At 38.8% G+C, this 26,631-nt stretch overlaps 2 protein-coding genes across 3 annotated transcripts; one reads left to right on the top strand and one right to left on the bottom strand.

Annotated features, from left to right (window-relative positions):
• Positions 1-102: 102 nt before the first annotated feature.
• LOC120433467 (CD209 antigen-like protein E) lies at positions 103-10,548 on the bottom strand. 2 transcript variants are annotated; one of them, XM_039599730.1, is made up of 6 exons: positions 10,423-10,548; positions 10,223-10,324; positions 9,722-9,919; positions 7,565-7,707; positions 1,902-2,008; positions 103-554 (listed from the first exon to the last, which is right to left on the bottom strand). In XM_039599730.1, exons 1-6 carry the CDS (start codon positions 10,493-10,495, stop codon positions 410-412), a joined length of 768 nt encoding a protein of 255 aa, XP_039455664.1. In that variant the 5' UTR covers positions 10,496-10,548; the 3' UTR covers positions 103-409. The 2 variants fall into 2 exon arrangements, with proteins under 2 accessions (XP_039455664.1, XP_039455665.1); XM_039599731.1 differs by lacking the exons at positions 103-554; positions 1,902-2,008 and adding an exon at positions 6,265-6,681.
• Positions 10,549-19,484: 8,936 nt separating this feature from the next.
• On the top strand, positions 19,485-24,474 carry LOC120433456 (C-type lectin domain family 17, member A-like). Its single transcript, XM_039599711.1, has 6 exons — positions 19,485-19,543; positions 19,631-19,732; positions 19,895-20,050; positions 23,253-23,395; positions 23,639-23,742; positions 24,068-24,474. The coding sequence occupies exons 3-6, from the start codon at positions 19,966-19,968 to the stop codon at positions 24,216-24,218; spliced, it is 483 nt and encodes a 160-aa protein (XP_039455645.1). The 5' UTR covers positions 19,485-19,543; positions 19,631-19,732; positions 19,895-19,965; the 3' UTR covers positions 24,219-24,474.
• The last annotated feature ends 2,157 nt before the right edge of the window (positions 24,475-26,631 follow it).

Below are 26,631 nucleotides of genomic sequence, written 5' to 3'. Positions count from 1 at the left end.
ACGTTTTAACAATCTCCTATTATCAATAAATAATCCTATTATCACATAAGTAATGTGGTGATCAATGAGCCTCCTGTAGTCAGATTTTTTTCACCTGTTCTTTAATAATGAATAATCATCAGATACAACAGAGAAGGCAGTAAGCAGTGGTACCTCAGGTTACATTTTTTCTCCCACCAGAAGGTCTGTCTATCTTAAAAATGTATTATAATAAAATGTATTATAAAAAATATGTATTATATAAAACAGTATATAGCTATAAGTACATTTTAGGATTGCATCCTTTTAACTAAACCTTATTATCTACTCAGAAAGGAATAAATCAGAACACGTGGATAAAATATTAATAATAGCTAAAGTTAAGCGATATGTGCACATATCTAATCTTCCAAAAAGCCAAGAAGTGGTGTTATGGTAATTTTTCACAGACCCATGGCAGAGAATTTCCACATGAAAGATCATTCCACGAAGAATCTGTCCTGATATGAACACAGTCCTCTTCACCCCACTGTGGATCTCCACCACCATTATCAGGTTGGCCAGTTCTCCAGTACCTGACAGATCAGTGAATAGCATTATAATCATTGACAAAGGAATTACACTGGAAACACAGTGGGAGGTTTATGAGCAGAACTTTGTGCCGTCAGAATCTGAAGTTGAATAAGTTAAATTCGAATTTGAATTACTCAGACTGACTTTGAATTGTAACTTGAATAAATACTTTTTAAAACTGAATTTGAATTAGCCTAATTTGAAATTCAATATATTGGTTTGAAAATGTTCGACACTAAATTGAAATTGAATTTTATATTCTGCAAATGAATTCATTTGCTTTGAAACTGTATTTTATCCTTTAAAAATGTTGCTCTCGAATAATTTCAGTTTCACTTCTCACCATTCAATTTCAGTTCCAAAATTCAGTTTTTTGGGACCTACATCCGGTTCCAGAGTAATCGAGCGCAGATTAATAAAAGATAATTAAAACTCGGACAGCAAGTGTTACTGACGGGAATCTACAGCATCTTGAGCTGGAGATGGATTAAGACCTCAGAAGTCATTCGCCATATCGAATGAAATTAGAAATTTAGAGTCTAACAGATCGATACACTTCAAACTACTGGTGTGTTTTAATCTTCAGTGTGTTTCTCAAAGTAGAATGACAGGCAGAGCCTTCAGCTTTCAGGCCTCCTCCTGTGGAACCAGCTCCCAGTCTGGATTCAGGACACAAGCACCCTCTATTTTAAAGACTAAACTTAAAACTTTCCTTTGTGAACAAGCTTATAGTTAGAGATGAATCAGGTGATCCTGAACATTCCTTTAGTTAAGGTCTTGATGCATTCTCCATCATCCAGGAAAGTTAAGCTTACTTTAGTTAAGCTGCAATTAAACTAACCTGCCTGACTTCCCATGATGCAGTCTGTAAGGAGCCAGAGAGAATTTTTTCTTCATTGACCTCTTGAAATGGTGGCGTTTATACACAACCATTTCATTAAATCATTAGTCATTCATTTTAAATGGGCTCTTTCTTATTTGTGCCTTTCCCTCTGCTATCTTCTTCATACTTTCCCCAACCAGTGACCTGAATCCTCCTTTAGTTAAGTAGGTCTGAAGTAGGTCTGAAGTAGGTCTCCCGTGATTCACTTAGTGTTTCTTCTTCACTCACCTTTCTCTCTCTCTATAGTATCTCCTTACACATCTCTCTGCATTTAATTATTATTAACGCTTTCACGCATAGTGGTCACTACAGTCGACAGCTATTCAAAGGCTGTTTTCTTGTATTTGTGTGAGTGTTGATGGTATACTTGCACATAAACCACTACATTGGACACTGATGTGTTACTCCATATACATCCGTTGTCCACCTAAGTGGACATATTATAAATATAATTAATAGTGCTTACGTCAAAAAACTCAGAGGAGTTCCATCTACCCATTTCCATCTTCCTTCTTCTTCTTTGTCATTTAAACCAATCCAAGTTGGTTTCTGGATGAAGCTAACAAGGAAGTCCTGCTCAACAAGAACAAAAACATTGTATTTTAGTTTTTGCACCACAGTATGGTACATGCATGTGTTTTTTTTAATCTGAACATAAAAATCCCAGAAAACTTCACTTACTACTTAAGAAAAAGTAAGAACATAATTGTAACATTTCGCATCTTGAGGTGACTTCTGTTTTTGATGTTTGGGTTTTTTTATATATACATTTCTTAGTCGTCTTGGTCCTTCCACATGTAGGCTGCTGTCATTGTAAATTATTTATTTGTGGATGCTCCTCTATGTTCTTACAGTGTAACATTGTTGAAATCTACCTTAATTGACATATTTTATCAAAGTCCTTCAATTATGTTCTCATGGAAAGGGCATTTTGAAGCATTATTCAAATGCTTTTTCAAAAAATGCTGGGACATGAAACTCTTTATGGAAAGTTTGTTTACTTCACTGTAAAATCAGGTTTTGCAATTTCTCTCTCACTTTGACTCAGTGCTCCAGTTTTCAGCTTTGAAGATGTATTTCATAAGGGTCAAAAAAATCGGATTTGATGCGCTTTCGCCTGCAGTGTGAACGTAGCCTTACTGTTTGGGTTTAAAAGCTTTTATTTTGATGGGATGGTTTCCTGTAAAACAGTTGTTGGAGCAGTGTTTAGTGGCAGTCGCGGGAGTTTGAAGTGTGATGGTTTAACGGAGCCCATGGAGATTTCCTTTGTCATTAGCAGCCCCATTGATAGAGGCACAAGGTATGTTTATGACATAAATAAGGACATGTTTAGATGTTTTGTGTGACAGAGGCTACATTTGTTAAATTTTATGTTGAAGATTACTTTATGTTGTAAGGTTTATGATTGTAAGAGTGTAGATTTTTTGCTTACACGCTGTTTCTATGTATACATCCCCAGCTCTTACGGTGAGATTGATGGTTTACTGCCATTAAACCTTCAAAACTTCATCAGTAAAGTGACATCCTTCATTGGGGGGGGGGGGGGTTCACTACAATAATAGTAATACATTTTATTTACGAGTGCCTTTCAGCATTAGAATAAAATTTTAAAACAATTGGAGTCAATTTTTAAAGCAAGCAAGCAAGCAAGCAATTTATTTATATAGCACTTTCAGATCAGCCCCCAGCTGAACACAAAGTGCTGTACACTCGACATGCCAAAATGATATATTAAACATGTTAAAAAATAAGAAAAATAATAATATAAAATAAATAATACATATATATAAAAATGATTATTAAAATGACATTAAAATAAATAAAATTAGCACAAATAGCAAAGACAATAATAAAATAGTATAAAAAATGATGATGAGAATTACATTTAAAACAATAAAATCAGCACATTAGATCAAAACAATAAAATCAATAAAATCAGGGTCAGACTGTGTCATAAGCCAAGGAGTAAAAATGGGTTTTAAGACGTGTTTTAAAAGTGGACAGTGAGGGGGCCTTTCTAATGTGCTGGGGCAGATTGTTCCACAGATTAGGAGCAGCAATAGAGAAAGCCCTGTCCCCTCTGAGCTTCCTCTTGGACCTGGGTACCTCCAGGAGCAGCTTGTCAGCTGACCTGAGAGACCTGGGGGGTGAGTAAGGATGCAGAAGCTCAGAGAGGTAAGTTGGGGCAAGACCGTTTAAACATTTAAACACAAATATGAGAATTTTAAAATGAACTCTAAGATATACAGGCAGCCAATGGAGTGAAGCCAGGATGGGAGTTATGTGCTCTCTTTTACGAGTTTTGGTTAAAAGTCGTGCAGCAGAATTCTGGACCAGCTGCAGACGAGAGAGAAGATGCTGACTAACTCCACAATACAGTGCATTACAGTAATCTAGACGACATGAAATAAAAGCATGGATTACCGTTTCAAGACGCGGCCTGGATAAAATAGGTCTTATCTTTGCCAAGCACCTTAAATGAGAAAAACTGGACTTGACAGTAGCCCTAATTTGACTGTCTAATTTAAAATCACTGTCCATCTTAAAACCCAGGTTTGTAACAACAGATTTAAAATACTCTGCCAGGGGTCCCAAATCAATAGCAGAGGGTTCACAAGGTCCACTAGGACCAAACAGAATCACCTCAGTTTTGCTTGAATTACACCTTAGAAAGTTTAGGGACATCCAAGATTTAATGTCTTCTAGACATGCTAGAAGTGGCTTAATAGAGAAGGCCTCTTTCTGCTTCAGAGGCAGATAAATCTGACAGTCGTCAGCATAGCAGTGGAAGGATATTCCATGCCTTCTGAGGATGGTTCCCAGGGGCTGTAAATATAATGAAAAAAGCAGAGGCCCTAAAATTGAGCCCTGCGGGACCCCAGACTGAAAAGTGGCAGAGGAAGACTCATACCCTAAAAAGTTAACACTAAAAGTTCTGTCACAAAGATAAGACCTAAACCATTTCAAAGCAGTACCACGAATGCCTGCAAGATGGTGCAAGCGAGACAGTAAAATGTTGTGGTCTACAGTGTCAAAGGCAGCTGTTAGGTAAAGGAGGACAAGAACAACATGATTACCAGAGTCACAGGTAAGGAGGATATCATTAAAAACCTTTAAGAGTGCTGACTCCGTGCTATGAAAGTTTTTAAAACCTGATTGAAAGACCTCCAGGATACCATTCTCATTTAAAAAATCCATCAATTGGCAATGTACAATTTTCTTTAAGATTTTAGACATAAAGGACAACTTGGAGATAGGTCTGTAGTTACAGTTTAGTCCAGGGCAGGTTTCTTAAGCAAGGGTTGTACTACCGCATGCTTAAAATTAGCAGGGACTACACCAGATATTAAACTGCTGTTTATAACAGTAAGAACAGCCTGGCCTACGCTAGGAAAAATCTCCTTAAAAACTGTGGTGGGACAGGATCATTTGGGAACCAGAGGGCCTCAGGTGGCCGACCACATCCTCTAAATAAGAAAGGGACACAGGCTCAAACTGGTTAAAAACAGCAGAGCAAGGGATCAAGACAGAGGGGTCAGACTCAGGGGAAGAAATGAGAGCCCGGGTGGTTGCAACCTTCTTAATGAAAAAACACATAAAATCATTAGACAGTTTATGAGAGGCCTCCAAACAGCAACTTTGTGGAGCATTTAAGACTGAGTCAATAGATTTAAATAACACACGTGGATTGTGACTGCTGGAGGAAATGATCTTAGAGAAATATTTTCTCTAAGATCTAAGATAAAGAGAGTAAGCCATTTAGAAACGATGGATTTTGACTTTTGACTTGAATAAGGGAAGAGAGCCAGTATTCCTGATTCAGGAATAAGTGAATTCCAGAGTGGCTGAAAGCTCTGATCCCCACAGTGGTGAGACAAGCAACGGGAACAATAGGTGAGTGGTGAGCGAAGACCTAAGGGAGCAGGAATGACTAGCAATGTGGAATAAATCACAAAAGTAGGGAGGGGCCAGGTTATGGATACATTTGAAAGTAAGAAGCAATAATTTGAAATAAATCTACAATCTATGGGCAGCTGTTGAAGCACAAGAACAAGATCAACCATTAATACTGCATAGGTTGAAGTAAGGGGACCACTTGATGTGACTAATATGACTCCTATGAGACGGAAATTACAATGTACTTTCGAGGATGACACCCAGACTAAGGCTACGTTCACACTGCAGGGGTTAATGCTCAGTTGCGATTTTTTGATCAAATCTGATTTTTTTTGTCTGCTTGTTCACACTACAAATAAAATGCGACAGCAAACACGCTCTAGTGTGAACGCTCAAAGCGGCCCGCATGCGCAAAAGAAGACGTCACACACAACGCGCTCTGTTTAGACCCAGAGCAAACAGTATTGTTTGACTGATGGCCCTTAATATAAAGACTTCGAACTTTACGTTTCCCAGTTTTTGTTTTAAGTTATTTTGTTATTTACATAATAATGTGAATAACCTAATAATTATCCTTGTTGCTGTTTTAGAGAGGAGCGGTGCTTCAAAGGAATTTATGCAGATTTCTGTCAGAATCTGCAGATTATACAGTACAAATAAAATGTTCACGTTTCTCCAACGTTGTCTTCCCAACAGTTTCACTAACATCTACACTGGATGGCCAGGAAGCGTTCGCGTTGTCTTCTGTGGGCGCTTCTCTGGAGCTGATAATTGCCGTCTGTCTTGTGTCAGTGACGTAAAAGACGGATTTAATGCAACATGACCGTTCAAACAGCAGTCGCTTTCTAAAACATGTATCGGATTCAGTACCACATACGAAAGTGACCCAGATCGGATTTGAAAATATCGGATTTGTGCCGTTCACACTGTCATACCATGATCGGATATGGGTCGCATAGGGTCAAAAAAATCGGATTTGATGCGCTTTCGCCTGCAGTGTGAACATAGCCTAAGAAGGAACAACTCCAATACTGAGGGAAGAGTGAATAATGGTAGTGGTAAGAGGGGCCCATGAGGTAAGACAGGCTTTAACTATGACAATGGGAAGAATGTTGAGCTCACAGGTGGATGATTTAGACTTTTGAATCATTATTGATATATAACATACTGAGAGGAGAGTGAAACTTGAAAATGACTGAATGGTAAACAGAAAGATATGTCTGTGAAGGTTCTCAGTAATCCAGGTCATCGTAGTCTCCTTTGGTTTACTCCTTTGGTAAACAGAAAGGGTGGCAGGGAATCAGCTCCAAAGTCCACAGCTCCTGCAGAGTTAAGTTGCTGGTGGACATCTAAGATTTTGAATGTGAAGAAAGTGCAAGGACAAGAAATGCATTATTGCCAAACAAGACACCCCCCATAATCTTCATTTACAATCTTCATTTACAATATTGTATTGTAAATGAAGCTATCAATCTGTCAATCCTTTCCGTGTCCGGGCCGGGTGAGGTTTCCCGTGTTGAGTCAAATTAAGCCGCAGGCTCCACTACTGGTGGTGCCCTTCCGTCAATTCCTTTAAGTTTCAGCTTTGCAACCATACTCCCCCGGAACCCAATCTTCATTTACAATATTGTATTTTTAAAAAAATGTTCTGGTGTTTCAAATATGTTATTTTTGTTAGTTTGCTAGTTTTAGTTTTTAAAATAATGTGTGCTTCAGTCTCCAATGAGGCATAGTACTGGAAGAGTAGTTATTCCTCCATTACACCACAAGAGGGAGTATCTCCCAAAAGAGCAGCTCTAGTGGGAGTAAACAGGCCACTCACTGTAATGCAGTGCACATAGCAAAAGTTTTGTGAGACTGTTTACAAACGTGTAACAATGTACTATGTCTATATGTTTTTAGGTACGCAGATAGAGAATAGTAAATAAATTGACCTTTGTCTAAGGATAAGTCCACAGAGAAAACAAAACATCGGATTACCATATGCAATAGTATAGTAAAGTAATAGAACTAGTAAGTAATAGAACTGTGCAGGGTTTCTATCACTTCCGGCCTCTTGTCTGCAGACTCTCATCAACTTCATACCTAATTCTCTTTCTCAAGTTGTAATAATAGAGGAACCTAATGTATGCTGCACCATCTGTATTTTTCTGTAAAATGTCCAAAATGAAATGAGAGATATGAAATATTCATTCATAAACACAGTAAAACCCATACACATGAACACTGTACCTGTTCTTCAGAGCTGTCTATGACCACCAGATCAGCTCCTCTGTCTCTGCAGTCACTTCTGCCTTCATCCCAGGAACCAGTCTTCTCAGACAGGAAATAACAACTACAACTGAACATTCTCCATCCTGAAGCACAAGTTTTCTCTGGTAGAAACAGACAAGAAATATTAATCCTTTACTCCTGGGTGTGGAACCATTTTTGTTAACTTGATTTGCAATGTAAAGATGATTTTTGTCACAAAAGTAAAGACGTTTTGTATTGTGCTCTAGTAACAGTCTAGTGTTGAAATTGTTTAGGACTTCCAGTTATTTCAGTGAGTAGGAACTGAGAGGAAACAGTGCTAACATTACAGAAGGGTTCAGGAGGTAAATAATCACACATTTTCTTTCTGTTTCTTTGTTTTTGTGAATGATCATATTAAATAAGCAACCAAGATTTTTTGGGGGAAAAGCATCTGTTGCTCACAACTATGTCAACACGTAATGTCTCCCTTAGAGTCTAACAGTGTTTGTGTTTTGATACTGTTGCCCTATTAGACACCAGTGACATAAAATGACTGAAGTAATGGTACACTGAGCAAAGACTAAAGTGATGCATGCCCTTTTATATGTAGCACTCAAGAAACCACACTTTTTATCTGCTTCCTAAATACGGCTTGTGATTCATTTTCTAATTTAAAAACTGTTGATCAAATACTGCAATGCATGCATTGCTGTGATACTGCAGACAGTTCCAGAACTACCTGTACTCTTCATGACTGCATAAATATAACTTTGCAGATCATAAAGGGTTTTAATTTTTATACCCATTCAGAAAAGAACACAACAATCTTCTAAACATCGTGTCTAACCAGATATTTACTCTAGATGCCATCTCAAAACCCAGCTAAAAAGTCATACAGTCATGTCATAAGAAATATGTAGGAATGTTTTCTTGTGTTTGCACAGTATCTCTAAAAAAAGCAACATCTTATATTAGGCCTTGAATAATCAGGCCCCATCTTATCTTAAAAACCTTATACTATGTCACACCATTAGAGCATTTTACTCTCGGACTGCAAGCTTTCTTGTCATTCCAAGAGCCTTCAGCTCTTTAGGCCTTCTTTTGTGGAACCAGCTTCTGGATTCAGGAGATAAACAGCCTCTATACTTTCAAGATTAGGCTTCAAAGTTTCATTTTAGGTGACCCTGAATCTTCCCTCAGTTGTGCTGCAACAGGCCCAGGCTGTTCAGGGTTTCCTGTGATGCAGCGTGGGACCATTGCTTCTTCAATCAGCTTCTTTTTTCAGTCTTATACACCACTATGCGTTTACTCAATATTGATTAATAATCTCTGGCTCTCTTTCATAGGTTGTCTTTTGTCCTGCTTCCCTCCCTTCTACAAGACATCTACACATAATAATCCTTTGTGACCTTCAACTAAACAATAAGATTGTATTAAAAAAAACAAACAACAAAAACAAGTCATAAATGTTCCACGTGGTGCAGTATTAGCACTGTCGCCTTGCAGCAAAAAGGTGCAGTCCAAAGACATGCGTGAAAGTTTAAATGTAAATATGAACATGCCCAGGGTGTAGCTTGTCCCTTTCCCTGATGACAGTATTATAAACAGAAAGCTGAATGTATCAAAATTCTGAAGTTAAATTTTACATTTAGGTCTACATGCTGAGGATTTATGAATTTTAGTAACTCCTAATAAAGTTTTACATATCTATAAAGTAATACATTTTGGCATATTTGTATCAGACATTATCAAACATTTGTAGAATGAAATTTTGTTTCTTTCACTTAGTAAGTGATCATATTAGAACAGTGGGTGAATCACTTAGCTGTTGTAGATTTGAAAAACAATAATAAAAAAAGTAATGTAATGTTGTGAGCAACCAACAGCAGAAAGATAATAAGGAGTTATTCAGAGCCAAACTGAATTTGTGAAGAACATAAGATACTGCTGCAATGCAGCTCTGTATGCAAAAATACACATTTTGGGGTTCCTGATTATAAACAAATGTTTTTATCTTTAATTGATTTATCACTGAGGTATAAGGAGTCAAAGATCTTATCACAATGTTGGAAAACTGAATAACTGCATTTCACAGTGAAAACTTTTACAAAGACACAAAACAAATCAATCTCAACAGGAAATACAAGGACTCACTCTGTTTGGACAAACTCTGAAGTCTTTCCAGCTCTCTGGTCTTTTCAGTGAGACGGGTATGCAGAAGGTCTCTCTCCTCAGTCATGGAGGAAAGTTTGTTTATGACAGTGGAAAGATTTGCCTTCAGATGGTTTTCGTCTTCAGTCATGGAGGAAATGTTGCTGCTAGTAGCAGAGACACTTGTAGCTGCACCGTGCACTGAAATACATTAAGATCCATTCGTCGGAAACACTAAACTTTATGCATTTATAAAATCCATTTTAACACTTTGCCCATTTGTAACATAGGTAATGAAAGATGGAGCTATTTTTGCTGAATTCTTATCAGCTTTGTATGGATTTTACATTTTTTCATTTGTTGGTCTTTGTACATTTAAATGTTGCTTAGTTTTATTCGATTTGACATGGGCAGATCATAACCAAAATCTACAGTGGAAGAATTTTCAGTCTGTTCATATGTGGGCTGATGAATGTTACATATATTTATCAGAACCAGACTCACAGTAGACACTGAGGGTGATGAGTCCAACCAGCAGGAAAATGTTCAGAAGGCCCAGAGAAAGAATAACCGCTGAAGAGAAACTCCTCTTAGAGCTCCTTGGACCTGAAATGAAAAATAAACAGTGAAAATAACAGTGCATACAACAATCCTAACAGATGTTACAAATATATCTGGTCACTTTTTTGTCACTTAATTCTCACCCATGTAATTATTAGTTAAAGCTACTGGGTTGTGAGATTGGGAAAATTCCCCATTGACATAAACTTCCTCCATTGCTTGTTTTCAGTGACAGTCAGCTCTGCAGCACAGGACCTGTGAAGTGTCAGAGTGTCACTGGTTCAAAGCTGTTCTTTAAAACTAAAGAGGAAGTCACTTTGCACAATAATAGATATGGGAGATAAAACAAAAAAAGTCATATGTCTAAAGCTCTCTACTAAAAGAAAAAAAAGAATCTCACTGACTAAGTGACCTTTTATAAATCATAAGGTATGCTAAAACTAGAATTATTTGGAATACTGGGGAACATTTGTTGGATATGTGACAAAAATGTACCAAAAAGACCCAAATCCATTGTTTTGGCTTCAAAATACTGAAGTGTTGCTGTGTTGTGACCTGGATCTAAAAAAATAAAATAAAATCAATGATTAACTAATAATTTAAACAAAATATTTAATTTAAAATGGCAACATATATTTTTGGTGGTGCTAGTTTCAGTCATTATTGAAATGTAGTGTTTATAAGATTGGAGAAAGCTGAGACTGAGGAAGTCACTTGGATGAGTGACGAAACGTTTCTCCCACTGAAAAAGTCCAGATGAATAGAATCAACTTTTGGGGGCAACATATATTGTATTTTATTTTTTAGGGTTGGGCATGGTGGTTAGCACTGTTGCCTCACAGCAAGAAGGTTCAGAGTTCAATTCCACAATCAGGCCGAGGTCTTTCTGTGTGGAGTTTGCATGTTCTCCCCGTGTTTGTGTGGGTTCTCTCCGGGAACTCAGGCTTCCTCCCACAGTCCAAAGACATGCAGTTAGTGGGGATAGGTTAACTGGAAACTCTAAATTGCCCATAGGTGTAAATGCAGGAGTGAATGTGAACGCGAATGGTTGTCTTTGTCTATGTGGGGCGTGGGGCGATCGTGGCTCAAGAGTTGGGAGTTCGCCTTGTAATCGGAAGGTTGCCGGTTCGAGCCCCGGCTCGGAGAGTCTCAGTCGTTGTGTCCTTGGGCAAGACACTTCACCCGTTGCCTACTGGTGGTGGTCAGAGGGCCCGGTGGCGCCAGTGTCCGGCAGCCTCGCCTCTGTCAGTGCGCCCCAGGGTGGCTGTGGCTACAACGTAGCTTGCCATCACCAGTGTGTGAATGTGTGCGTGAATGGGTGAATGACTGGATATGTAAAGCGCTTTGGGGTCCTTAGGGACCATAAAAGCGCTATATAAATACAGGCCATTTACCATTTATGTGTTAGACTGGCGACCTGTCCAGGGTGTACCTCTCGCCCTAAGACAGCTGGGATAGGCTCCAGCCCCCCTGCGACCCTGAAAAAGGGTAAGCGGAAGCGAATGGATCGTCTAAAAGCCTCCAGCACAATATACATATGACTTTGAGTCTAATTTGAAGATCATGTGAAAGAAAGGTAATGCAGTACAGTAACAACAAGAGACTTTTAAAAAATACTGACAGTTCTCAGGTTTGGCTTCTAGTATTTTGTCTTTCTAACAATTAAATCAATTAATCGGTTTAAATTCCATCTTTCCATTCTAATTTTGTTTACCTCATCATAAGGTTTTTGAAAAGGGGCATTGTACAATTTCAGGGAAAAAAATAATAATTTAAATGTACACAAACATAATGGCAGATTAAGCTGCTCCAGCTGCTGGCACCATAATAGAAATGCATTGTGACAGTGACCTGAAGGGTTTAAGAGAGTTGTTTTAAAAGCCTGGCAGTTATTGTTGAGCCATATTAGATTAGATTAGATTAGATTAGATTAGATTCTACTTTATTCAATGTTATTATAACTGACAAAGGTGTGTGTGTGTCCTTCCATGGCTATGCCTCTTCAGACTAACAACGACCCACCATCAAACCATGCTGAATGATGTCACAGGCAGCATAATGTTCTCCACAGCTTCTCAAAACCTTTTTACGTCTGTCACATGTGTTCAGGGGGAACCTTTCCAGTTCTGTTACTCTATGGCAATTTCAATTCACTTGAATCATATACAATTAAATTTCTTAATGTAATGCAAAATGGCAAAGCAGTTGTCTCAACATGCTTTATATTGTAAGGTAAAGACTCTCCAATACAGAGAAAACCCAAAGCAAAAAACTCCCTTTTAACAGGAAGAGCCTCAAGCAGAACCAGGCTCAGGGAAGCGATGACCTCTGGCTCACTCAATTGGAGGTGAAGAGAGGAAGATGGGGCAAACAGTAAACGTGAATCAGGTTCCACGGTGCTGGGCAGTGAGGACAGGCCCTATTAGATGACATTGGTGCTGGGATACCTTCATAAAATCTGCTTGTGATTGTTTGGCCTGCTGGAGATCATTTTGTAGCTCTGGCACTGTTCATCATGTTCCTTCTTCCATCAAGGAGCATATACTGGTCCTGTTGATGGGTTCAGGACCTTCTAAGGCCCTGTCCAGCTCTCCTTCTGTCTGCTGGAATCTCGTCCATGCTCTTGAGACTGTGCTGCAGACACAGCAAACCTTCTGACAATGCTATCCTGAAGGAGTTGGACTATCAGTGCAACCCCTGTAGGGTCCAGGTATCTAGTGATGCTGCCAGTAGTGACACTGACCTTAGCCAAATGTGAAACAAGTACAAAATAGTCAGAAAAGATGAGGAAGGAAAAAATATCAGTGCGGTCCACCTGTAAAATCATTCCTGTTTTGGGGTTTGTTATTGTTGCACCTACCTGTTGTTAATTTCAGTAACAGCAAAGCATCTGAAGCTGGTTAACAAGACCTCCTTTACCAGAAGAGTATCCCACAAGTTTCACTGGCTTGAAGGTATTTAATTAAAGAGTTTTTCTTTAACACTCTGGGCAACTTTGGGCTGACTCAGCATGTAACAGAGGCCACACATAATAGAGGACACACTCTTGACCTACTGATCTCCAAGGGCCTGAGCATTCCTAAGGTTACTGTGTCTGATGTGGGCCTGTCTGATCATTACTGTGTTTTCTTTGAAAGTAAAATCTCAGCCCACACAAATATATCAACAGCAGTGATCACAAAACGGTGTATAACTGAACACAGTAGTGAGATCTTTAACCAGGTCTTCCCATTAACACCTGACCTGTCCAGAGGTTCAGTCAATGAGCTTGTCAATAGCTTCAATGCTAAAATGTTAAATGTAATGGACACTATTGCTCCCATTAAGGTGAAGGTTATCTCTGGAAGGAAAAAGTCTCCATGGAGAAACTCCACACTGGTGAAAAATGAAAAAGAGAGTGTAGGAAAGCTGAGCGCAGATGGAGAAAAACAAACCTCCAGGTTCATTATGACATCTATAAAGAGAAACTTCACAATTATAATTTACAACTGAGGAGTGCAAGGAGGTCCTACTTCTCTGACATCATCACCAAAAACAGTCATAACGCTCGGATCTTATTTTCTACAGTTGACAGGCTAACAAACCCTCCTGTGTCAGTGGCAGCTGAACTTCATTCGACCATGGCCTGCAATGACTTTGCCAAATTCTTCACAGAAAAATCCAAAAGATTAGACAAGCAATTAATACATCAACAGCAGATCCAGGATATGTACTGTGTCCACCGAAAAACTGTTTAAACACCATCAAACAGTTTCACCCTATTAACAGCAAAGACCTGGAGGACATCTTAGGTCAACTGAACTCCTCCTCTTGCTGTTTAGATGTCCTGCCAACAAGTTTTTTCAAAAGGTCTCAAAGACTTTGAGTCAGACCTGTTACAGATTGTCAACTTTTCTTTAATGTCAGGTGTGTTTCCAGAATCACTAAAAACTGCTGTAATTAAACCTATACTGAAAAGGACAATCTTGACAAGACACAAATGAATAACTACAGGCCGATCTCAAATCTCCCATTTTAAGTAAGATTATTGAAAAAGCAGTTTCTTAACAGCTCAATTACTTCTTAAAACAGAATAACTGCTATGATGCCTTCCAGTCAGGTTTTAGACAGAACCACAGCACTGAAACCACTCTGACCAAAGTGTTTAATGACATATGCCTGAACACAGACAGTGGAACAATGTCAGTCTTAGTTTTACTGGATCTCAGTGCAGCATTTGATACAGTTGACCAAAACATATTACTCAAACGACTGGAGAACTGGGCAGGTCTTTCAGGAACTGTACTAAACTGGTTCAAAACATACTTAGAAAACAGGAAATACTTTGTATCAATAGGTAACTTCACATCTGAGCAGACAAGTATCACATGTGGAGTTCCCCAAGGTTCCATCTTGGGACCCCTTCTGTTTAACATTTACATGCTCCCACTGGCACAGATTATAAAGAACAAAAAAATAAACTATCATAGCTATGCAGATGACACACAAATATATATCACAATGTCACCAGGAGACCGAGGCCCTGTACAGGCTCTTGGTAAATGCATTGAGGAAATTAATGACTGGTTGTGCCACAATTTTCTCCAGCTACACAAAAATAAAACTGAGGTAATAGTCTTTGGTGCCAAAGAAAAACGATTACAGGTCACCAGAGAACTTCAATCTATACACCTAAAAACCACAAACCAGGCGAGAAATTTGGGTGTAGTGATGGATGCAGACCTAAACTTAGAAAAACACATTAAGACAATAACAAAATCAGCTTACTATCACCTCAAGAATATATCAAGGATAAAAGATCTAATGTCTCAAGAGGACCTGGAAAAACTAGTCCATGCAGTCATCTTTAGTAGGCTTGATTACTGTAACAGCATCTTTACAGGTCAACCTAAAAAATCAGTCAGACAACTACAGCTCATTCAGAACTCTGCTGCTCGAGTCCTCACTAAGACCAAAAAAGTGGACCACATCAGTCCAGCTCTGAGGTCTTTACACTGGCTGCCTGTCTGTCAGAGGATAGACTTTAAAGTTCTGATGCTGGTCTATAAAGCTCTGAATGGTTTAGGACCAAAATACATCAGTGATCTCCTGACCCAGTATGAACCTTCCAGATCCCTCAGGTCATCTGGATCCGGTCTGTTATCAGTCCCCAGAGTCAGAACCAGACACGGAGAAGCTGCATTCAGCTTTTATGCTCCTTATATCTGGAACAAACTCCCAGAAAGCCTCAGATCAGCTGAAACACTCAGTTTATTTAAATCCAGGTTGAAGACTCACCTAGTCTCAGCTGCATTTGAATAAAACACCAAATCCACACTTAAGTTTAAATTTCAAAACCTACTTTTTAACTACTGATTTTATCTACTGTTCTGATTTTATCTACTGTTTTGATATTTGATTTTATATACTGTTTTGTTTGTCTGTTTGTTTGTTTGTTTGCTTGTTTTAATCAAATTTAAATCATGCTTTTTATTTGTTTTTGTTTTTAATGTCTCTGTAAAGCACTTTGAATCACCTTGTTGTTGAATTGTGCTATATAAATAAACTTGCCTTGCCTTGCCTTGCCTTGCCAAAGTGCTTGCTCATAGGGGGTCATATGATTGTTGGGTTTTTCTCTGTATTTATTATTGTACGATCTACTGTACAATATAAAGCGCCTTGTGGCGACTTTTGTTGTGATTTGGCGCTATATAAATAAAATTGAATTGAATTGAAATGTTCCAAACAAATGGTGTAATCAGCACCATATCTACATACGCCTAAAATTTCAGTAAATGTTTTGTGGCAGAAAACAACTGACTAAAACAATGCACAACACAAATGTGGAGCTAGCCAATAAGAGTGCAGAATGTTGGTGATGTGTGATTCACAATAGCATCCAGTGACATACTCCTAAAGTTGTAAAGAAACACTTATGAAAAGCCCAATCACATCCAGTATTGTAGTCTTTTCTCAGAAAAAGGAATGTATTCTATATTACTTGTTATTCTGTTCACATGTGTCAACCAGGCATGCAGCCTGTTACAGTTGCTCCTGCTTTTTCTCTTTGGTTTAACCTTTTTCTTACTTAATTCACTGCTCTTTACTTGTACTTTTGTCTGTTTCAATAGTTTTCCTTTAAATCATGTGGGTTGAGAGAGTTTTCGTTCTTACATAATTTCCTTAGGGATTAATAAAGTATTCTTATTCTGATTCTACTTCTAATTAATAGTGTTACTTAATTACTCAACAGAAAAATAATTTGTTACACTTCTCATTACATTACTTTCTCATTACTCTGTAAAATGACCTGGAATGCATAGTCTTTCGATTACCATTTAACAATATAAAACTTAGGACTGCTGCCAGGCCAGCTTCCACTTCTTAAGCACAATCAAGCCAGCCGTCACTTGTATACTTTGTATTACGATAAGCGAAACTGAGAACCAAATTCAGAATAAAAGTCCTCCTGAATCGGCTATTTCTTCATCTCACACCTTGCTATTAAAAGGAAACTTCCCATTTCCACAGACTGGTATTCAGTCACTATCAAGCCAGTCTGATTTGAGATTTCAAAATAATTTCCTTTTGAAATTGCTTATGAGTCATTTTCGTATGAATTCAGAATGCTATTAAAAGAAAACTTCCTGTTTTCACAGAATAATTTGATGTTAGATAAACAGCATACACCCACACAGTCCTACTCAGTCAATATCAAGTCAGTCAGGCTTTGGATTTCAAAATCATAGCACTGCAAAATTGCCCGTATATATGCTATATTTTTGTCTCAACTCTTAAAGATATTAAAATAAATCTTCCAGTTTCCATGGACTCATTTAACTCAAGCCACTCAATATGAAGTCAGTGACATTTTGGAGTTCAAAATAATAGCCCGTTGAAATCTCTTACAGGTACACTGACTGTCAGAGTAAATTGTTAAATGTTGTCATTGTTGTACTTAAATTTGTAAACCTTACCTTAAAGTGCATGGTTAGATATTCTTCTGTTCCTCATCTACACATCTATGATGCTGGAGGAGGTAATTAGCTGTAAGTGTTTAACTGCGGGCACATTCCATGTGAGATTCTGGTGGCACGGTGGTTAGCACTGTTGCCGCACAGCAAGAAGGTCCTGAGTTCAATTCCACCATCAGGCCGGGGGCTTTCTGTGTGGAGTTTGCATGTTCTCCCCGTGTTTGCGTGGGTTCCCTCCGGGTACTCCGGCTTCCTCCCACCGTCCAAAGACATGCAGGTTGAGGGGATAGGTTAATTGGATAATCCAAATTGTCACTAGGTGTGAATGTGAGCATGAATGGTTGTCTGTCCCTGTGTGTTGGCCCTGCGACAGACTGGCGACCTGTCCAGGGTGTACCCCGCCTTTCGCCCTATGACAGCTGGGATAGGCTCCAGCGACCCCGGAAAAGATAAGCGGAAGCGAATGGATGGATGGATGGATTCTGGTTTCCTTATGTTGTGAAGGATGTCCCCTCCCGGCCATTTAGGGGCTCGCCTATGCTTGCATATGGTGAACCATTAAAGTTAAGCCAAATATGGATGTGGGGAGATGACCTTTGGATAACTAGGAAATGTGCTCAAACAGTTGTAAGCATATATTGTGTGGCAGGAAGTCACGTGTACACACACACACACACATGCTCGTACATGCATACACACACACACACATGCTCGTACATGCATACACACACACACACTCAGTGCCTTAGTTTTATGACGCACCATGGGGGGGTTTACAATGGGTGTTTGTGTAAACTGTGAGTCACAGAATAAAAGGCTGCAGGGGGGTGCTGGTTCTTTGGAGTGGTCTGACACCGAGGGGAGAGGTGTTGCCGAGCGGGCTCCCCTTGCTAGCAAGTAAAAAGGTTATACTGTTGTCCTGCTTTCTTCATGGGTGATGAGTCTCTGAACTAGTGGGCCTACTGAAGCGCAGACCCAAGTCTGACATGTCGTCAGTTTATTTCTTTTTTTGTTGTTGTTGTTTTTTAAATTTAGCATGACATTATATGGAAACATCCTTATTCCACAGATTGGAAACATGCAGGTACTATCAACTTTGGGTTGATGGTACCCTACAGTGTGACTCAGAACTGAAATCAGCAGAATCTACTGTAAAAAAAACACATGTCTGCCTCACATGCAGAAGTTGAGGAACCTTTATAACACAAGTAACAACGTAATTGTAACTGCAATGTAGTTAATGAATTTGATGCAGTACTGTGCCACATTACTATGTTACTGAAAAATTTAATATGATTACAGTAAAACATTACTTTGTAACGCACTAACACTGTTAACAACACCAAAACAATGATGTGTTCTTTCAGTTAATAAACACAGTATTCCTCCTATACAATTTGACTTAACTCTGCACTGAGATAAGTCATCCTCTCATGGTCATTAGAAATACATTAAAAGCACTTTTTGATACACTTTGGTTTCAACCCCAGTGATGTAAATCATTTTTATACAGTCTATATAATACCATACATGGAAACTGTATGAAATGCACACTGGGTGTGATGGTTTTCTTACATTAAAGTGTCCAAAATATGTTAAATGCTTTCATAAAAATATGAAATTTCTTAATGAATCTCAGAAGGTCAAAACAAAATAAACACTGCACACAGATAGGAAGGATGAGCACAGGCTTACAGGAAACAACAAGATGTTGGTTATAAAACATAGTTTCCTATCAAAAACCAGTTATAATTTGATAACAAGCATACCCACAGTATACACACATTATGCAACAGCAGCTCTGTACTCATTGAGGTACAATATATAATCATGTAAAAAAAATAAACATCCACTATTGCTATGAAGCCTGGTGAAAAACCAAGTTTACACCATAACCCAGAACAAGTGAACAACAATCACAAACACTGAATATGTGTTCAGTGAAAATGACTGAGTTTCTGGTCATTTTCTTTATATAAAAATCTGAAACTTTAAAGTTCTTCAGAAAAACTGCATCAGAATTTTTAGCTTTTGTTACTTTCAATATGATTATAATATACACAAATATCTTTAGAAAAGATTATATCCACTTTTACTGGTAGATTTGTGCTTTGAACATCATATCAACAGCAACTGAAATGTGAGACATCCTCGGAAGTTAAAAAAAAGTGATGAGTTTCCGTTACAAGCGCTGAGTTACAGAGCTCACCATTTCAGAAATAATTTGCTTGCTTGTGAGTGATGGAGGAAATTTATGCCAGTGTTGAATCTGCCAAACAAGACAACCCAAAACCATCAACAAATCACACAGGTACAAAGTGACAGAAAACGGAATAGATTTATTTTAATAGCAATTAATACTGTTGTGTAATTTGCTGGGGGGGTTCTCTCTCTTCAGGTTCAAAGACCTCTAAGAGGAATGCGTCTTTAAGTATTATTGTGTTTTGGAGTCTGCTGGGTGTTTTACTTCTAACTAGACTTGTCACTCTTGGTGTCCACTGTGAGTCTGATTCTTCATGAATAATTGTTCAAACTGCCACTGAGTGCTGAATAAAATTTGACAAACTAAGTTAAAATGTTAAAAATAAACCAGAAGCAGTCTAAGCATGAATGCACAAAATGTTTTGTGTCTCAACAACTTGTACTGATTTATTTATTTCAGATTTCATTGTGATTAAGGACAGCGACAGCCTGAAGGCAAATCTCTCCAATGTGAGAAAAAAACTTGCCATCATGACTGAGGAAAGAGACCTGCTGCGTGCCAACCTCACTGAAAATCTCAAAGAGCTTGAAAGGCTTCAGAGTTTGTGCAAACAGAGTGAGTCCTTTTATTTACGGTTGTGTTACTTTATAACAGTCTTTACTCAGTAAGTCAGTGAAAGTCAATTCTCTAGCAAATACTGCTCTTTTTGCCTGACGGAGATGATATTTAATGATCTTAAATTACTCAAACTTTAATGCTGCATTTAATTTATTCCCATCCAGCAGTTCTCTGCCGCTTATCCAATTCAGGGTCACTTGAGCCTTTCCCAGCTACCATAAGGCAGGAGGCAGGGTACACCGTGGACAGGTGGCCAGGCTGTTGACCAGCACATAGAGACAGGCAATCATTTGCACTCACATTCACACCTATGAACAATTTAGATTCACCAGTTACTTAATCCGAGAAATCACTTAACCCTTTAAGACCTACCATAGAGCAAGCCCACCAGACCTTATCTTTACATTTTTCATACTGTGGTGCCATTTTTTGGAGTATTTCAACTTACTATGCATCAATACAACCCTTATATCCCAAATTTTAATAATATGTGTGTTACAAATCCTAGCAACTATAGAAATTGCTAAAAAAAAAAAAGAAAAAAAAGAAAAGAAAAAAAAAGAAAAAAAGTGCAATTAACCACAAAAAAATTGAAAAACGTTTTTTGTTTTTCACATATTTTTATTGATGCAAAAATATCAAGCTACATAGCTCAAAATTGTAAATGAAAAAAAGTTGCACAAAGTCCTTTCAAACTACATAAAATGTATTTGGAGTATTTTCATGAATTCATTTTTGAGATATAATCATTTTTATAAACAGTAGTAAAAACTAAAATCAATAAAATGCATATTGTACACAATTTAACAACATGACAACAAAAAGACAACATCAAAATGAACAATGCAGAGTTGAGCACACACACCTCCCTTGTGTCCATCCACTTGATAAAAATGAGAGGGCCCTCTCTGATCCACCTGATTGTCCCTCGTGGAGATTTTGTTTGTCAGGGCGTTAAGTTTAGTTTTTGGGACTCCAGCTCTTGTGTCCCGATATGTCCCACATGCTCTAAACCCCAGATCAGGAAGGTGGTATGTATATTGCTTGAAATAATTTTTTTTTTATGTTAGAGAAACGTAAGAAAAATTATGTTTGTGGTGCGAAAGAGCAATTTTGTACTGCAAAACAATTTTACCTGAATTACTCTTGCACTGGACAAATCGAACAGATGGAGTATTTTTTTTGTGTGTATAGTGTTGATAATGTTAAAGAGGAGGGAACTGAAGTCTCCTGGTCAACTGAAGCAGCCTCTACTCTGGAGGGAAGCAGAGGGAGAGGAAGGAGTCGGATGAGTTGTCCTCCGGCAAAAAGAGGCAAGCGCTCCAGGTCACTCTCTGGTGATGCAGCTGTCTGGATGAGTGGAAGGACCCTGACAGCTTGCCTCATCCTGTACCGAATTTCTTTCCATAAAGAAAGCCAGTTGTGCAGCTGCCATTTTCAGAATGTGTGGACAGTCCATCTCCATCTGAACTGTTCAAGATATACTTTGACTGAGCTGCTATCAAAACACTGTGTGTCAACACAAACAAAAATGCAGCTAAAAATATTGCTGCAGGCAAAAAATTAACATGGACTGAGCTCACAGAGGCTGAACTGTACAATTACATTGGCATAACACTCTACATGGGGGTTCTAAAGCTGCCTAAAATGAGAGATTTTTGGTGTGTGAATTCCACTTTTCATGTGCAATATCCCTCTGAGGTCATGACCAGAGACTGGTTCCTCACCATCACTTGGAATATTCATCTGAGTGATCCTGCGGAAGATGCTCTCAATGATAGAAAAAAAGGCACTGGTGATTATGACTGCCTGCACAGACTACGTCCCCTGTATGACAGTTTACGTGTAGCCTTCAAAGCTGTATACCACCTACAGCAAAACCGTTCTGTGGATTAGCGCATGGTCTCCACTAAAGCCAGAGTTGCCCTGAAGCAATACATAAAAAGTAAGCCAACAAAGTGGGGGATAGAACTTTTTGTGCTATCTGACAACACAGGGTACACAGTGGACTTTAACATTTATACAGGGAGGTCAACTCTGGTAACTGGGAAGGGGCTGTCATTTGATGCTGTGATGGCGCTTATAAACAAAAACTACCTGGGAACGGGATATCAGATTTATTGTGAGAATTTTTCTACAAGCCCAGCAGATAACAATAACAAAGATAGATTGGAAAAGAAGTCAATCTGAACTAGGTCCTGGAGAAAATTCAGACCCAGATGAAGGCCCTAGCATGAGATGAGTAGTGGTCAGAAGAAAGCACAAAAGGTATACAGGCAACAAACAGAGCCAATTCCGCTGTGTCTGGTGCTCGGGGAAAAATGGGGAAAGGCTGCCGAGACAGGCTCCCACAAGCGGACACAACTGCCACATACACATGGCATACACACAGTACCAAACATATGTACCATACCATCTGTCACACATGCTCGTACCAATGGAGATCAAACGAGCACCGGTTTCACAGCTGCACAGCTGTTTTATACATAAGCTGTAGGGCATGGCCAGGCTAGCAGGAGTGTCTTAAAGAAGTATCCACATGCCGCGTCCAAGGGGGGTCATATCCCATACATATGGAACATTTAAAGGAATAGAGAGATATGATATGATAGAGAGCTACCTCATCCAGGGGATAAAATACTGTCAGAATCTCTTTTTATTTGGCCTCCTATTAATGTTTAAAGCCTTGCAATGATTAGTTAAGGCTGTATTACTTCATTGGGCATTACCACACTTGAGATCATATACTTATTTTTACATTTAAATTTTTTTTTTATAATATGGCCTGTAAATACAAGGAAAGGGTTCCAATTGCAATTTCTAAAATATAATCTGATGAGGAGAAGACCTGCAAGTTTTCTCTTTTGAGCATTTATTATCGCCCAGAAGTATTTTTTATCTGATTACTCAATTAATCGATGGAACGATGGAATAACTGATTACTTAATAATAGTTAGCTGCAGACCTAAAATATATTAGGCATGAAAACTGTCACTGTAGTAAATATACACAGGCAAACAAATATAACACTCAGCAAGTGAATAAACTATAAATAAATCTGTGTGATCAAGCTATGGGGCTGCTTCATTAATTAAAAAAATTAATTAATTAAAACAGATCAAATGAGCATTGTTAAATGGTGAGTAAAATAATTTCCATTAGCCTTCATGAAATATTAGTTGTTTGTAATTTCTTCCAGAAAAAACATGTCCTGAGGGATGGAGTAATTTCAACCATAGCTGCTATCTCCTCTCTGAAAGCTCTGGCTCCTGGGATGCAGCCAGAAAGGATTGCAGAGACAGACAAGCAGATTTGGTGGTTATTAACAGCCCTGAAGAACAGGTACAGTTCATATGTATGCGTGAGTTATTGTGTTTATAAATGAATAATGAAGTTCATACTGTATGAGTTGTTCAGACATATGTCTTCAGTGAAAAATGCCACAAGAAATGCATCAAAGCAATTGAGAAAACACAAAGTTTTAGTTAACGCTGGTTTGGGATTATAGAAGTGATGTTTAGATATAACTGGAATAAACTGCCCCAAATAAAATTCTGGTTCAAAACTAAAATGTTTTTTAAACAGACTGCCATCCTTAAAATCGCCACAGAAGAAGCTTGGATTGGTTTGAATGACAAAGAACAGGAAGGAACATGGAAATGGGTAGATGGAACTCCACTGATTCTGATGTAAGTCTTTACTTTGGTTCAGTTAATTTGGTAACCAACAGATTCATGAGAAATACCCACATTGGTGAGCTTAAATTTCAGTGGGCTGAAACAAGCTGGGAGGCCAAAAGCTTAAGATGTACACTTAAAACTTGTTTTGGCCACATGGGGCAGAAGTAGTTAATATATCAATCATGATATCTTTGCAAGATAGCTGTGATTGTCTGTGTGGCTGTAAAAGCTCCACAAAATGAATCAAAGCTGCTGGTGGAAAATTTGGCTGAAATCCACCACACACACAGCAAATATCGTTTTTCCTAACAATAAGATGATGTTACCCTTCTAGGTACTGGAAACAAAATCAACCTGATAATGGTGGTGGAGTTCCAAAGTGGGGTGAAGAGGACTGTGTTCATTTCAGTGGTAATAAAAAACAGTCCTGGAATGATCGTTCATGTTCAGACAATTATAAATGGATCTGCGAAAAACAATTTTAGTTTGTTTGTTCATTTCAGTCCATTACTCTGTAGTGTGTTACTGATGGTGTGCTTGCTGGCTGTGGTCCCAACTGCCTTCAGATGATTAACATTGTCATTTTGGGAAGATCCATCACCTTTCTTCCACAGAAATTGTTTCTGTGTTGAGTTGAGATCATGATTGTTTTTTTTTCTTTTTTCTATTGATTGATTGTAATCTATGAATCACAATACCCAGAATTTTGGCTGGGTGGCATGGGATCAAATACTGATTTCATTCAATAACATGCAAATCAATTTATAACTTTTATGTAATGCTCTTTTTCTGGAATTTTGGTTAATATTTTGTCTCTCTACATTAAAGTGAAACAAAAAATTGGAGACTGACTGTTGATCCCTGTGAGCAAATTTACACATTCACAGAAGATTAGATAAGTGCTTAATACAGGTACTGCCTTTTAGCACCTGTGGACAGTTAAACATGCGTCCTGTAAATAGGAAAGGAGTGATTAAGCAGGGAGACATGGCTTGTTGTTGCTAAATGCTAGAAATGGCATGATGCCACTTTTTTATGTCCGATACCGATATAGTAAATTTGGATATCTGCCGATACCAATATGAATCTGATATAGTGTATTTTATAATCAATAAAACTGTTTTTTCATATCTTGCAGCATTTTGTTTAATTCATACTCAAGTTTTAAAAAACAAAACATTAAAGCTATTCTGTTATACCTGTGTGCAAAAAATACACTGCACCCAAAATATTTCATAGTTCAGCAATACTGATCAATTTAATAAACTTAAACCTACACCATCCTCCCTATTCTGGCATTTTAAACAGTACTTAGGGGAAATATTAAACAACCTAATTAAGAGGGTTGCCAACTCCCAGCAAAAAACATAGGGAACCACCCCCCACCCTCTGCCTCATAATGCTTAATAGTGATGTGACAGTCGCGAACGAAATGAAACTTCTTTGAAGTGAACGATGCGAGCCGGGGTTTTTTTCTTTCTCTCACCCTCTCACTTTTTTCCGCTTCACTCCGCACGACAGCCTTGTGCTTTGCGCTGGGAAGAGGGGGGAGGGGCGGTAGTTACACCCGCAGTAGCACAGGAACAGAGCAGGAGGGAAAGAGAGAGAGGAAGAGAGCCAGGGACAACAATGTCACATTACAGGGAGTGCAGAATTATTAGGCAAATGAGTATTTTGTCCACATCATCCTCTTCATGCATGTTGTCTTACTCCAAGCTGTATAGGCTCGAAAGCCTACTACCAATTAAGCATATTAGGTGATGTGCATCTCTGTAATGAGAAGGGGTGTGGTCTAATGACATCAACACCCTATATCAGGTGTGCATAATTATTAGGCAACTTCCTTTCCTTTGGCAAAATGGGTCAAAAGAAGGACTTGACAGGCTCAGAAAAGTCAAAAATAGTGAGATATCTTGCAGAGGCATGCAGCAGTCTTAAAATTGCAAAGCTTCTGAAGCGTGATCATCGAACAATCAAGCGTTTCATTCAAAATAGTCAACAGGGTCGCAAGAAGCGTGTGGAAAAACCAAGGCGCAAAATAACTGCCCATGAACTGAGAAAAGTCAAGCGTGCAGCTGCCAAGATGCCACTTGCCACCAGTTTGGCCATATTTCAGAGCTGCAACATCACTGGAGTGCCCAAAAGCACAAGGTGTGCAATACTCAGAGACATGGCCAAGGTAAGAAAGGCTGAAAGGCGACCACCACTGAACAAGACACACAAGCTGAAACGTCAAGACTGGGCCAAGAAATATCTCAAGACTGATTTTTAAGGTTTTATGGACTGATGAAATGAGAGTGAGTCTTGATGGGCCAGATGGATGGGCCCGTGGCTGGATTGGTAAAGGGCAGAGAGCTCCAGTCCGACTCAGACGCCAGCAAGGTGGAGGTGGAGTACTGGTTTGGGCTGGTATCATCAAAGATGAGCTTGTGGGGCCTTTTCGGGTTGAGGATGGAGTCAAGCTCAACTCCCAGTCCTACTGCCAGTTTCTGGAAGACGCCTTCTTCAAGCAGTGGTACAGGAAGAAGTCTGCATCCTTCAAGAAAAACATGATTTTCACGCAGGACAATGCTCCATCACACGCGTCCAAGTACTCCACAGCGTGGCTGGCAAGAAAGGGTATAAAAGAAGAAAAACTAATGACATGGCCTCCTTGTTCACCTGATCTGAACCCCATTGAGAACCTGTGGTCCATCATCAAATGTGAGATTTACAAGGAGGGAAAACAGTACACCTCTCTGAACAGTGTCTGGGAGGCTGTGGATGCTGCTGCATAATGTTGATGGTGAACAGATCAAAACACTGACAGAATCCATGGATGGCAGGCTTTTGAGTGTCCTTGCAAGAAAGGTGGCTATATTGGTCGCTGATTTGTTTTTGTTTTGTTTTTGAATGTCA

The sequence above is a fragment of the Oreochromis aureus genome, linkage group 16 (assembly GCF_013358895.1).
Source record: "Oreochromis aureus strain Israel breed Guangdong linkage group 16, ZZ_aureus, whole genome shotgun sequence".
Classification (NCBI taxonomy): Eukaryota; Metazoa; Chordata; class Actinopteri; order Cichliformes; family Cichlidae; genus Oreochromis; species Oreochromis aureus.
Note: the sequence above shows the minus strand (reverse complement) of the source record. Positions and strands in the feature narration are given on the sequence as shown.

Bases quoted from the DNA above. Each gene is read 5' to 3' on its own strand.
- LOC120433467 (XM_039599730.1), bottom strand. From the start codon at position 10,495: ATGGAGGAAGTTTATGTCAATGGGGAATTTTCCCAATCTCACAACCCA. The intron at 7,708-9,721 runs GTGAGTCCTTGT...TGTTTCTACCAG, and splicing joins TCAGAGTTTGTCCAAACAGA to AGAAAACTTGTGCTTCAGGA. The intron at 2,009-7,564 runs GTACAGTGTTCA...CTTGTTGAGCAG, and splicing joins TAGACAGCTCTGAAGAACAG to GACTTCCTTGTTAGCTTCAT.
- LOC120433456 (XM_039599711.1), top strand. From the start codon at position 19,966: ATGACTGAGGAAAGAGACCTGCTGCGTGCCAACCTCACTGAAAATCTC. The intron at 23,396-23,638 runs GTACAGTTCATA...TTTTTTAAACAG, and splicing joins TTAACAGCCCTGAAGAACAG to ACTGCCATCCTTAAAATCGC. The intron at 23,743-24,067 runs GTAAGTCTTTAC...TTACCCTTCTAG, and splicing joins GGAACTCCACTGATTCTGAT to GTACTGGAAACAAAATCAAC.